At 53.8% G+C, this 13,198-nt stretch overlaps 5 protein-coding genes across 5 annotated transcripts; 2 read left to right on the top strand and 3 right to left on the bottom strand.

Annotated features, from left to right (window-relative positions):
* Positions 1-1,506: 1,506 nt before the first annotated feature.
* On the top strand, positions 1,507-5,775 carry RHO25_000752 (uncharacterized protein; the record flags this gene model as incomplete). The annotated part of the gene is made up of 1 exon (XM_023593358.2): positions 1,507-5,775. The coding sequence occupies one exon, from the start codon at positions 1,507-1,509 to the stop codon at positions 5,773-5,775; it is 4,269 nt and encodes a 1,422-aa protein (XP_023458709.1).
* A 519-nt stretch (positions 5,776-6,294) lies between these two features.
* RHO25_000753 (uncharacterized protein) lies at positions 6,295-8,450 on the bottom strand (the record flags this gene model as incomplete). Its single annotated transcript, XM_023593359.2, has 2 exons — positions 6,295-7,959; positions 8,010-8,450. 2 exons carry the CDS (start codon positions 8,448-8,450, stop codon positions 6,295-6,297), a joined length of 2,106 nt encoding a protein of 701 aa, XP_023459834.1.
* A 545-nt stretch (positions 8,451-8,995) lies between these two features.
* Positions 8,996-9,511, top strand: RHO25_000754 (uncharacterized protein; the record flags this gene model as incomplete). Its single annotated transcript, XM_023593360.2, has 1 exon — positions 8,996-9,511. The coding sequence occupies one exon, from the start codon at positions 8,996-8,998 to the stop codon at positions 9,509-9,511; it is 516 nt and encodes a 171-aa protein (XP_023459835.1).
* A 143-nt stretch (positions 9,512-9,654) lies between these two features.
* RHO25_000755 (uncharacterized protein) lies at positions 9,655-11,214 on the bottom strand (the record flags this gene model as incomplete). Its single annotated transcript, XM_023593361.2, has 5 exons — positions 9,655-9,876; positions 9,933-10,237; positions 10,291-10,511; positions 10,568-10,760; positions 10,824-11,214. 5 exons carry the CDS (start codon positions 11,212-11,214, stop codon positions 9,655-9,657), a joined length of 1,332 nt encoding a protein of 443 aa, XP_023459836.1.
* Positions 11,215-11,621: 407 nt separating this feature from the next.
* RHO25_000756 (uncharacterized protein) lies at positions 11,622-13,049 on the bottom strand (the record flags this gene model as incomplete). The annotated part of the gene is made up of 1 exon (XM_023593362.2): positions 11,622-13,049. The coding sequence occupies one exon, from the start codon at positions 13,047-13,049 to the stop codon at positions 11,622-11,624; it is 1,428 nt and encodes a 475-aa protein (XP_023459837.1).
* Between the last annotated feature and the right edge of the window lie 149 nt (positions 13,050-13,198).

Raw genomic sequence — 13,198 nt, forward strand, 5'->3', positions numbered from 1 at the left:
CCACCACTTCTCCTCCGGGAGCATACGGGCCTATTTTGCAGTTCGCGAGCTGATATGGACGAGATTATCGATCACAAGAGTGAAGGTATCTGCTGAATATGTTGTTATACGATTGCGGTTGAAGGTGAAAGAGAGGTTGAAGGGCTTGGCATGTTAATTAGGTTGGCGCACCCATGTGGAGATCTCCGGGTCGGATCAGTTTCGAGAAAACGAGCTAGCAACGGCCGGGGCGCATCGCGATGCTGGCGGCGATCAGTCTGGTGAGATTTGATATGGTCGAAGCGTTGGTCTTGGACGTCTGTGAGAGTCGGCTCGCTTGTCACGACACCGTGACAGGAGATGAAGGCGAGGAGAGGGAGCGGTGATGAATGACACGCTGAAGGCAGGCGTTTGAGGTTGATGAGTGTTGACGAAATATTGCCGCATCCTGCGCGACCTGCATTTGCATGCCTCTGTTGCCGCGTGGGACCCAGGGAGCTTAGCAGGGATTTGTATGGGTGGAGCCACGAAATACCGCAAACAGTCCTCATCACGGTTTCGATGTAGAAGGCGGCGCGTTGTACGGGTGTGACATGATGTGGTTAAAATACGATGTGCGGCGCGTAGCAGATGTCTGGCAGACTTGAGCGAGTCTGAGTCGCGTTGTCGTGTCCTGATGGCGTCGGGGTGGACGAAAGCGCAGGCCGACGTAGCGACCCATGTCAGTTTTGCACTGCCTCAATCGACCACAACCGTAGTGAGTGAATTGCCCAAGGCTCACCAATAGCGCTTGCTAGCGGCTTGGGAGCGCGAGAGCTCTGGAACTGGAACTGGAACTCTTCGACAGTCTTTGTCTACTACTGTTGTCCCATCGACGCCTACTGCACGAAAGGCCCGTCGCGTGTCCCGCGTGTCCTCGCATTGTTCTGCCAGCATCCACCTCTTCTGCAGCTCGACGGCCATCACCACTCACTGCATGTGCCAACACAGCCCGACGCCCGGCCGCCCACGCGTGCTCGCCTCGACCGCTCACTGGACGCCTGTCCAGCGCATCTGAAGGAACTTGCCTCCTTCTCTGGTATGTGCCTTCCCCCGGCCGCGGAGGCGCCTGCAGTGTTGCCCGACAGCTGCAGCATAGCCTCACTCGCCCTCTGACTTCCCCTACTGCTCCTGCCGTTGTGCTGGCCATCACATCATCGTACTGACGACCGGCGTTTGCAGCACACACCTAGACATCAACAATCAAGCAAGAGCGGCAAACGAGGCCGCCCCGGCTTCGACCTCCCACTGCCCGCATCCATACTTTCCCCAATCGAGATCGTCGTCCTACACATTCCTCTCACGCGATATTACTGCGCCACCCTCATCACATACCAGCAGCACTACTGGGCATTCCCTCGTGGCATCTACATGACCAGCATTCGATCCTGAGGCCGCCACCGATCCGCGCGACCCCTCGAGTTCCCTCGACAGCTTTCTGGCTGCCGCCGAAGCTCTGGTCTTGACCGCGTCGGCCATCATTTCAGCATGGCAGACCCGCCAGATCAAGCTCCTCCGGGCCTGTCCTCAGACAACTCCAAGGGGAGGCAGAGGGCACCCACGATAACGATCGACACTTCGAACGTGCGAAGGTCGACCGATGGGGCAAGGCCGGGAGAGGAAGAAGGCGTCGATACTGCAGATCATGGTTCCGTCTCTTCAGGTTTGCGACCCTCGGGAAATAGCACTCATGCTACTCCCGATCTGCAAGGCAAGCAGAGCTTTGAGAGCAGAGATTCACGGCCGACGAGTCCGCATAATGTGTCTTCTCCTCAGCAATGGGGACAGTCGCCGGGAGCTTTTCTGTCCGTGCCAACCGGGCGAAGTCGTGGAGGTAGCATAGACACTGAGGAGACATCTTCCGTTTCTGACACCACATACGTGAATACGCAGTCGCCTTCGGACGCTTCAAAGGCGTTCGGAGGTAGTTCTAACGCCGAAGAACACGCGGTGCTCTCGGACGAAGAAGCCCTCAAACCGGATCCTGGCACCGAGGGAGAGTTTCACCGTGAGAACAATCCGTTCGCATTTGCGCCTGGACACTTATCGAAATTGCTGAATCCGAAGAGCTTCGGTGCGTTCCACGCGCTAGGAGGCCTTGCTGGGTTGGAGAAAGGACTACGAACGGATCGCAACAGTGGTCTCAGTGTGGATGAGAACCATTTACAGGGCACAGTCTCTTTCGAGGATGCCACTCATGTGGCGAGTCCCTCGTCCGACAAGACCGTGACTGAAGAGCCAGAGATGGCAGTAGGTGGCACGGACGCAACCTCTGGCGCTTTCGATGACCGCAAGCGCATTTTTGACGAGAACAAACTGCCGGAGAAGAGGGTCAAGAATATCTTCGAGCTGATGTGGATCGCTTACAACGACAAGGTGCTGATTGTCTTGACGGTCGCAGCTGTCATTGCTCTGTCCTTGGGTATCTACCAGGCAATTGCATACAGTACCGTCGAGTGGATCGAAGGTGTCGCAATCATTGTTGCCATCACGGTAGTCGTGATGGTAGGCGCTGTCAATGACTGGCAGAAAGAACGTCAATTCGCGAAATTGAACAAAAAGAAGGAAGCGCGCAATGTCAAAGTCGTCCGGTCAGGCAGAACTCAGGAGATTGATGTCCAAGCGATATTGGTTGGCGATATTCTCTTAGTTGAGCCCGGAGACATCCTCCCTGTCGACGGCATCTTCATAACTGGCCACGGCGTGAAATGTGACGAATCTTCAGCCACTGGAGAATCAGACATCATGAAGAAGACTGCCGCTGATGAAGTCCACCGTGCCATGGAGGCCCGCGAGCCTCTCAAGAAGCTGGATCCTTTCATGATTTCTGGCGGCAAAGTCACCGAGGGAATTGGACGCATGGTTGTCACGGCAGTTGGCACCAACTCCACCTACGGCAGAACTATGCTCTCGTTACAGGAAAGCAACGACGCAACTCCGCTTCAAGCTAAGCTGAACAATCTTGCTGAATACATCGCAAAGTTGGGAAGCGCCGCCGCGTTACTACTCTTTGTGGTTTTGCTCATCAAATTTTTGGCCGGGCTGCCGAACAACGACAGGACTCCCGCGGACAAAGGTCAACAATTTATGAGAATCCTTATTACCGCCGTCACTATTGTCGTCGTTGCTGTTCCGGAGGGTCTTCCATTGGCAGTTACGCTGTCCCTGGCATATGCAACCAAGCGCATGTTGAAGGACAACAATCTAGTGCGTGTACTCCGTTCGTGCGAAACGATGGGAAACGCCACTACTGTCTGCTCCGACAAAACTGGAACCCTCACGCAAAATGTCATGACCGTCGTTGCCGGCACCGTTGGTACTTCGAGTCGCTTTAGCAGTCGCGCTGGCGGCGCCGCCGATGATGCAAAACCGGATCCGAACAAGGATGTGCACGACAACGTGGACGATGTGCCAACCGCTGAATGTATCAAGTCATTATCCCCAGCAATCAAGGACCTGTGGAAAGATAGCATCGCGATCAACTCAACCGCTTTCGAAGCCGAGGAGGATGGAAAGCAGATCTTCGTCGGCTCAAAGACGGAGACGGCCTTGTTGGACTTCTCACGCGACTATCTAGGCATGGACCGCATCGCCACCGAGCGGAGCAACGCTGAGATTGTGCAAATGATTCCATTCGACTCTGGTCGCAAGTTCATGGCCATGGTTATCAAGCGAAAGGACGCTAACGGCTACCGATTGATTGTGAAGGGTGCCAGCGAGATCATGCTCCGTCACTGCCACTTCATCGTTCGTGATCCTACGCAAGGGCTTGAGGCGACCACCATGACTGGCGAGAACAAGGAAACATTGGAGGCTTTGATTGACGCCTATGCCTCCCGCTCTCTCCGCACCATCGGCTTCATTTATCGTGATTTCGACTCCGAGTCGTGGCCACCTCGTAATGTGAGACGCTCAGAAGACGATAGGACTCAGGCCATGATCGAGGATATCTGCAAACAAATGACATTCCTGGGTATTGTTGGCATTCAAGATCCACTACGTGCTGGAGTGCCCGATGCTGTCAAGGATTGTATCATGGCAGGCGTCTTCCCACGCATGGTCACTGGCGACAATATTCTCACTGCCAAGGCCATTGCGACAGAATGTGGCATCTTCACCGCGGGCGGTACTGCTCTCGAGGGTCCTGAGTTTAGGAGAATGTCCAAAGCAGAGCAACGCGCCATAATTCCGAAATTGCAAGTTCTCGCCCGGTCTTCGCCAGATGACAAGAAGACGTTGGTCAAGCGCCTCAAAGAGATGGGCGAGACCGTCGCCGTGACTGGTGATGGCACAAACGACGCGCCCGCCCTCAAAGCTGCAGATGTCGGCTTCGCAATGAACATCGCTGGCACAGAGGTCGCAAAGGAGGCATCAGACATTATCCTCATGGACGACAATTTCACTTCCATCGTCAAGGCACTCATGTGGGGTCGTGCTGTCAATGATGCTGTCAGGAAGTTCCTGCAGTTTCAGATTACCGTCAACATTACGGCTGTCCTGCTCGCATTTATTAGCGCGGTGTCAAACGCAGAAGAAGAGTCCGTTCTCACCGCTGTACAGCTGCTGTGGATCAATCTGATCATGGATACAATGGCCGCTCTCGCTCTTGCCACTGACCCACCTAGCCGACAGATCTTGAACCGCAAGCCAGATCCTAAATCGGCACCACTCTTCTCGGTTACTATGTGGAAGATGATCATTGGACAAGCCATTTATCAGCTTACTGTGACGCTAATACTCTATTTTGCTGGGCCGAGTATATTGGACTACGAAGGCGAATTGGAGCATCGTCAACACAGGACTCTCGTCTTCAACACATTCACCTGGATGCAGATTTTCAACGCCTTGAACAATCGCCGTCTCGATAATCGTTTCAATGTCTTCGAAGGATTGACCCGCAACCTGTTCTTTGTCGGAATTTTCCTGGTCATGATTGGTGGTCAAGTGCTCATTATCTTCGTTGGTGGATGGAACGCCTTCAATGCCGAGCGTCAGACTGGCAGCCAATGGGGCATTGCATTGGTGCTGGGTGTCCTATCGCTTCCTGTCGGCGTGATAGTCCGGCTGTTTCCCGATGAAATCGCTGCTAAGCTCGTGCCACCCTTCATCAAGAACTGGTCGCGTAAGAGACAAGACAAGAAGAATCTCATGATCACAGATGAAGAAGGTGCCCAGAATCCATTCGAGTTCAACCAAGCACTCTACGAGATCAAGGAAGAGTTGGCTTGGCTCAAGAAGTACAAGGGAGGTCGCATCAACAGTCTCAAGTTCGCCGTCACTCACCCGAAGGAGACTTTCATGCACAGCCGTAGTCCGAGCCGTAGCCGTGCGAGCTCTAGCCTACCAAGAACGCCAAACAACGAACCAGAGGATCACGATGGACATTCACCTGCTCCCCCGACTCCAGACTCGCGTCGCAAACGTGGTCGCTCACGATCGAACTCTGCTTTCGCTGGCGCAGCCATGGCAGGTATTGTCGCCGGCTCGATTGCTGGGGGTTGGTCACCAATTGAGCGAAGAGAGGGCGACAACGACAGTCTGCGCTTCGGCCGCGAACGTTCGAAGAGCGATCTGAGTAAGGAGTATCGCCTCGAAACACACCCAGAGACATTGAACAAAGATGAGGTGGTAGTGAAGGAGACGCCGGTCAACACGCAGCATCCTCCCAGTCAGCAGGACGGCACCACACCTCAATTTCCGCAAGGCCCGTACAGCGGAGAGCCTAGTTCTGCGAAGAAAGATGATACCGCGCCTTGAAACTTCGGTGATGGACCACAGTACAAACACCCACAGGCCTACGAGCCTTCCCGGCAATCCCGCCGCATTGATTTCATAAGCCGTGCCGAGAGCACAACGCCGCGCCGTGAAGAGGCATTTCAGGACACTCACAATGCCATCGGTGCACATCTCTGACTCGGATTGCAAGCACAAATTTGTTTGATTAGCATAGCGAAACAGACAACAGAGCAAACCGAAGGGAAGCCAGCAGTTTGGCGGCCCTTAGACCCATCATCACATGTCGGGACCAGGATATAGAGAATGGCCGTGTTCGGAGGGCCAACATGATCGTCATCACTGCTCACAGGTGTTGGGCACGGAGATGCCAGAAATGTGTGCATATCATTTGTATAAAAGAACAAGAAAGTCTTGCCGAGGCTCCTATTGGTGGAACTGATCTCACATTCCGTTTAACCCTCTTCCCTGTATATGCCTCGCAGATCCGTTCAAAAATGTCGGCACACTGTTAACGATGAAATGCTTCTCCTAACGCACCGATCATGAGTTCGCAATCTCAATGACCCTCTTCGCAGCATCCTCAAACTTATCAAATGCATCCAAGCCTAACCCAGACTCGGCAATTGTCTTTTGTCCCACTTCCTCATTCGTGCCTCGTATCCGTACGACGACGGGAATATTCTTCATATCCACCTCTTTAAACGCCAATAAAATTCCATTCGCAATCATGCCTCCGTCTGTGAGACCGCCAAAAATATTCACGAAGATGACTTTGACGCGGGGATCTTGTAAAATGAGTTCGAAGCTCTTTTTCACAGTCTCGGAAGTAGCTTTGCCGCCGGTGTCGAGGAAGTTTGTGGCTGAGCCACCATGTAGTCGGAGTGCGTCGACGGTGTTCATTGCGAGACCGGCTCCGTTGACGAGTGTACCGATTTTGGCGTCTGGGTCGTCAAATTTGACGTAGACGATGCCATCCTTTTCCGCTTCCACTTCTTCGGGGACTTCCTGGTCTTTTTGTCGTAGGCGATGGATGTCTTCTTGTCGTTTTGTGCTGCGGTATGCGGCGTCGTCGAACATGAGAGTGAGGGAGGGTTGGTGTAATTTGAGGTTACCGGAGCCGCCGATGGAGAGACAGCCGGAGAGAATGATGGCTTCCTTTTCTGTGTACATTTTTGCGAGGGAGGTGATGAGTTGGGTGATTTGTTGACGAGCCGTTTGTTGAGATCCGATTTGGAGGTAGTCGACTGCAGAAGCTATGAGCGATTCAGAGGGGCCTTCTCGCCAATCGTAGGGAAAGCGCTTGACGCGGGCGTCGATTGTGGAAGGGTCGGCGGTGGGTGCGACGGCGATGCAGGGGCAGCGTTCGGTTCGATCGACGATGATGCCTACATAGTAGCCGTCTTTGGGAGACTCATCGAGTGCGAGGGTGACACCCTGGATCTTGGAGAGGTAGGGGAAGAGTGGGACTGGCGTGAGCTCGGGGGCGATGTGCAGTCCACGTTGCTGTTGTGTCTGTTGTCGCGGGCGAAGGACTGGACCTGATCGGGCTGATGCTGGACTTCGACGCAGGGTGTGATATCCGCGCTTCTGTGTAGCCTGGGCGTTCTGTTGAATCTTATTGACGTCGCGGCCGCTCTGTGACAAGAGTGTCTTCATAATGCCACCAAAGTTCTCTGGATGATCGATCATGGTAGCACCGGCCTCCTTGAGTACGCTGTACTTTTCGTGAGAGTTGTGCTCACCCCGAGCTGCCCATGCACCTGCATGTCCCATAACTGTGTTCGGTCTTGCGCACTTGCCGCCGACGAGGGCTGCAATGGGCTTTGGGTTCTTTTCTCGCTTCAGGTAATCCTTAATCCAGTCTGCTGCGTCTTCTTCTGCCTTGCCTCCAACTTCTCCAATCAGAACGATGCCTTCCGTCTCATCGTCCTTCTCGAAGACCCTAAGAGCATCCACAAGATTGGTACCTGCCACGATATCGCCGCCCATTCCAATTACCAGACTTTGGCCAAGACCTGCTCTTGTGATGGAGGCAACCGCTTCGTAGGAAAGAGTGCCAGACTTTGCAGCAATGCCAATGTGACCTGGAGCAAATGTAGGCAGTGGCTGAAAACCGATTCGACAAAACCCAATTGGTGCAATGATTCCTGGTGCATTGGCGCCAACCAGTCTCGACTTGGATTGGGTTTTCAATATACTTGCAACCTGTGGCATGTCAGCGAATGTGTGGAAGCCTGACTAGTGCTCACGCTCACCCTCATCATATCATGCACGGGGATATGCTCAGCAACAGAAACAATCAGCGGGATCTCAGCCTCAATGGCATCTTCGATGGCTTTCGCACATTGTGATGCTGCCACGAAGACTGCTGTAGCGTCTGGCTTGAGCTGCTCTTTGGCTTTCTTCATATCTGGCAGCAGAGGGAGACCAATGTGCTCCCCCTCCTTGCCAGGCGTCACACCACCAACGATGTTGGTGCCATATGCTAAGCTGTCCTTCGCGTTTCCCGTGGCAACTCGCCCTGTGAAGCCCTGGTACATAACACGCGTGTGCTTGCCAATCTTGAGATTGTGCACCGTGTCATCGTACGAAGCTCTCAGCGGCGAGCTCGAGAAGGGTCTTGTGGAGTTCTGCGGTATACATCGTGTCGTCTGTGTGAGACGTGAAGCTCGTGAGCTTCTGACAGCCGTGGCCATGACGTTACACAGCTTCTTTCTGCAGCGGCGCGCGAAGTGAATGAGTGATGCTTGAGGAGAAGGAATGAGGATGGAGAGGAGAGAGAGGTCGAGAGGGTGCAGAAAGGGCCGTGTCTCATTGAGCCGCACGCGACATCATGGTCCAGTTTGCTTTTATACCAGTTTACCGACAACCGCGTCGACGTGAAGCTTCGCGGGAATAATTTCATCGCCGGGAATGCCGACATCGGCAGCCAGCAGCAGACGTGCTGGCGTGCAGCTCCTGCCTGTTCCTGAATGTAGCGACATTGCCTCGACGCGGGTGCTGGGAATAATCGCAACTCCGGAGGCGTAGCATCGCTGTTGAAAATTCATCGTGCCTTCCCTGTTCAATGTCGCTGTTGCTGCTGTTCTCGCCTGCAGCCAAAAATGACGTCGCCTCCATTGCTCCTGCTTTCCCCAGCTTTCGGCGCGACCCGCAGCAAACACAAAAAGATCTAGATTGCCATGTGCGTTCATGCTTGCTGACCGACAGAGGCTCCATTGCCATTGCTCCCCAGCACCTCATGTCTCCCGCCAACGTCGCCGAGTCGCTCGGCAAGCTCAAGATCGCCGACAACATCAAGTCGCGCAAGCCCGAGCCCGCCGAGTCATGGGAGGATGAGGTGGATGCCGCTGCCGACGAGAACGAGGACAATGGGGCCGCCTCCACCCCCGCCCGTCCGTCCACAGCCAATCTGCCGGGTCCTCCTCCGCCGACACCCTCCTCGCCCACTGATGCTAGGCAGCGTGAATTTCACTACCAAAACTTTGGGCCCTTAGGCTTAGAGAGCCCGCCTCAGAACTCGTCCCCTCGCGGCAGTGAGACGCCAGAACGAAGGCCAGAAAAGACAACTGCGGTCGCTTCACGACTCATCGCCGCTGGGTTGGGGCAGAGAGCACCGAAGCGCACTCCAGAACAGCGGGAATATGATCAGGCGATGAAGGTGCAGGAGAAGAAGAAACGCGATCAGGCCAAGGCTGAGGAAGAGCGGAAGCAACGAGAGGCAGAAGCCGCGAAGAAAGCCATCTGGGACGACTAGCACTGTCGCCCGCATTCAACATCGATATATTGTACGAAGCACAGTCGTGGGCAAAAGATCAACATGTGGGATAGCATAGCAGGGAAGCATATTATGGCATCTGGGATATATCTACTGGCACTTTTCTGCCTGATACACGACTTCTACAACTTGGAGCCAGGCGTCATCATAAGCTCCTTGAGCTTCCGCTCATAATTCTTGCCCAGTTGTCGGACCATGAGATCAAGCATGACATCCTCACTGCCGCCAGGCACGCGGTTGCCGTTGACTTCTCTCCACATTCTCTCGGCAATCTCACCCTGGCCGGAGCGAGTGTAACCGTTTCCTCCGAAGAGTAACACGGCACAGTCGGCACACTCTTTCAGCTGCAAAAATCAGCATGCTTTCGAAGATCACACTGCACGCTCTGAACTGGACTTACCACCATGGCCGCATTCGCCTTTGCTCCTGCCGTCAAGCCTCCAAGCTCGCGGTCCGCATCTTCCTTCTTCATTTTGGTCATCTGGAAGATGAACTGTTCGATCCAAGCTTGCTGCGATTCGAGCAGAAGTCCGGCCTTAGCCAAGCGATGTCGGACGACTGGCTGCTCGAAAAGTGTCTTTCCGAACGCTTCTCGCTTGAGCACATACCCGAATGCCGAGCCAAGCGCTACACGAGCCTGTCGTGTTGCGCCGATAGCGATGCTAAGGCGCTCATGGTTGAAGTTGGTCATGATGTACAGCATTCCTGACAATGTATCAGCAAAACATTGGCAGGTAAGGTGAGAGACCACATCTTACCTTTCCCCTCTTCACCAATGAGGTTTTCGACGGGCACTTCAACATCGTCAAGCTCGATAAAGGTCGTGCCAGCACTGATTTGTCCTGAAACCTTCAATCGCCTCATCTCGACACCCTTGTGCCCCTTCAGAGGAACCACCAGTAGTGACAGACCCGCTGCTCCGGGCCCTCCAGTGCGCACGGCCATGCACGCGTTGTCACTCCAGAACCCGTTTGTAATCCTGGAAAGCGTCAGAATCAGAAGCACTTTCCGGATCGAAGAATCGCTCCAACTCACCATTTCTTCGTGCCGTTAACGATGAACTTCTTGCCATCCTTGCTCCTGACTGCGGTGGTGCGGATGTTCGCAACATCGGAACCAGCATCCGGTTCTGTAATGGCAATACATGTGCGTTTTCTTCCGGTCAGAAGATCAGGCAAGAACTTCTTCTTCAATTGCTCGTTTCCAAACTTGATAATCGGTGGCACACCTTTTCAGTCCATTATCAGTCCGACATTTCACAGCAAATTTCCAGTACCCATCTCGATCTTACCAAACGCCATTCCCGTCGTCAAACTACCACTAGGCCCCGCCAATCCAGACGAAATCAGCTCATCTCCATAGATATAATTATGCCAATTCGTGAAATCTTCCACTTTGGTCCCTAGAATATCGTAGATCCCTGCAGCATGCAATTCTTTGACTGGCAGGGGAGCAGGCAGAGAAGGAATCAACATATTATGCTTGGAAAATGTCTCAAAGACGTGTGCTGGTATGGTTTCCTCTTTCTCCCAATCCCAAGCATGTTGTGTCAAATGCTCTTGGATGAAAGAGTGGCATTTCTCTTGCCATTGCTTCAGTTCTGGTGTGAGCCAGAAACTGGGGAGACCATTCTTCCACGGTGGTTCGGCGAAGGGTACGGCGACTTGAGTTTTGGCTGTCATGTTTGTGCGCTTTTGCTGTGAATTCGGAAGATATTTCAAGATGAGAAAATTGAAGAGATATCTTTAGCGACCGGGATGGTGATGTAGACTTCCGCGACGTGGAATCACACGTGGTGTACTTCTGGTTGCTGCCGACTCTCGACTGCAGAGTCGGTAGCCAGACCATGGCCTCGGATAGCTGTGGGGCTCAGAGAAGCAGGGTTCACGCTATCCGAGGAGCTTTACTCCGTTTGTGGGGAGATCTGGGGTCTCGATTATTATTCCCGTGTTAGCCTAGTCTCCGGCATCGCTTGCACATGAAATGTGAAAGCCATTCGTGAACTTTTATGAAAACTATGCAAAATAGGTGAATTTGTTCATACTTGATAATCGGATACCATTTGCATGCAATGGCTATAGATTCCAACTTATGAGTAGTGGGGTAATTGCTGTTTATCTGCTTCTTCAGTGCTGGCGGCATGTGTGCCATTTGTTCCGCCTTTCTTGAGATTGGCCTTGCCTGGCCAGTGCGGCTTCAATGGCTCCCAGGACTCTGCATTGTAATCCTCCTGGACCTTCTTACACTGGTTTAGACCCCACTCCGTAACGCCGACCATCAAAGACGATTCGAACATGAAAGCCATGCTGTTGTCACCCACCTTTGCTGGCTTCAGCTCTGCATTACTCGCTTTCTCGTGTGTCGATGCATCTGGTCCATGCGCACTCATCACGTTGTGAAGAGAGGCACCTGCAGGCTGGAAACCTCCGCCGGTCTTTGCGTCATACTGGCCGTGGATGAGGCCCATGAATTCAGACATAGTATTGCGGTGGTACCACGGCGGGCGGAAGGTGTCTTCGGCGACCAGCCATCGAGGTGGGAAGATGACAAAGTCTGCCACAGCTGTGCCGGGGTGATCGGACTGAGCCGTCAAGACAGTGAAGATGCTGGGATCTGGGTGGTCGTAGGATATCGAGCCAATGGTGTTGAACCGTCCTAGGTCGTACTTGTATGGATAGTAATTGCCGTGCCATGCAACGACGTCGAACGGAGTGTGATTTTGCTTGGCCGCGAAGAGTGTCCCTGAGAATTTGGCAAAGAGCGTATGCTCATTCTCGGTATCCTCGTCAAAGGCGGCGACTGGAGCTTGAAAGTCGCGTGCATTCGCCAGACCATTGGAGCCAATGGGCCCGAGGTCTGGCAGCTCAAAGTGGCCTTGGTAGAGTTCAAGCACGAAGCCACGTACAGGACCGTCGGGTAGTGTAATGCGGTGTCGAATGCCTCTCGGGATCACGCAAATCTCATTGGGCCTCACCAGGAGTTTGCCCAACTCAGTCTGGACATCCAGAGCACCATGCTGCGGCACAATCAGAAGATCGCCGTCTGCGCTGTAGAAAGCATGCCTCTCGTCCATATCCTTGCCTGCAGCATAGATGAGGATGCCCAGACCGGTCTTCATAGTTGGATCACCCGCTCCCGCCACCAACTTCAGGCTGTGTATCCAATCGACAGTCTCATCGAGATCGAAGGGGTTCCATCGCAGCTGGTTGGGGATCTGATGCCATTTGGCATCTCGCAGCCCACCAGGGTTCAGGTCGTACGAAGAGCTCTCTCGAGGCTCGAAGTTGGAGTGTGCGCTCGCGGGGAGGATGCGGTACAGCCAGGACTGCTTGTTCTCGTGTCGTGGTGCGGTAAACGCTGTGCCGGACAGCTTCTCGTTGTATAGACCGTATGCCGGCTTCTGAGGGTTGTTGGCACCGACAGGCAAGGCGCCATCGACTGCCTCCGTCTCGTGGTAGCAGCCGAAGCCGTTCTGGTACCTGTACTTCTCGGCGCGATTGAACTGTGTGACGGGCATGGTGATGATGATGGAGAGAAGAAAATGAGGTACTTGCCTGAGAACAACGGGACTACAACTGCGTCGCTCTTATGGCAGGCAGTGCTGACCGAAAGTCCCGCGCAACAGCTCCAGCTCAGCATTCCGTGATGCAATTCCGCCTACAAAAG

The sequence above is a fragment of the Cercospora beticola genome, chromosome 1 (assembly GCF_033473495.1).
Source record: "Cercospora beticola chromosome 1, complete sequence".
NCBI classification, from domain to species: domain Eukaryota; kingdom Fungi; phylum Ascomycota; class Dothideomycetes; order Mycosphaerellales; family Mycosphaerellaceae; genus Cercospora; species Cercospora beticola.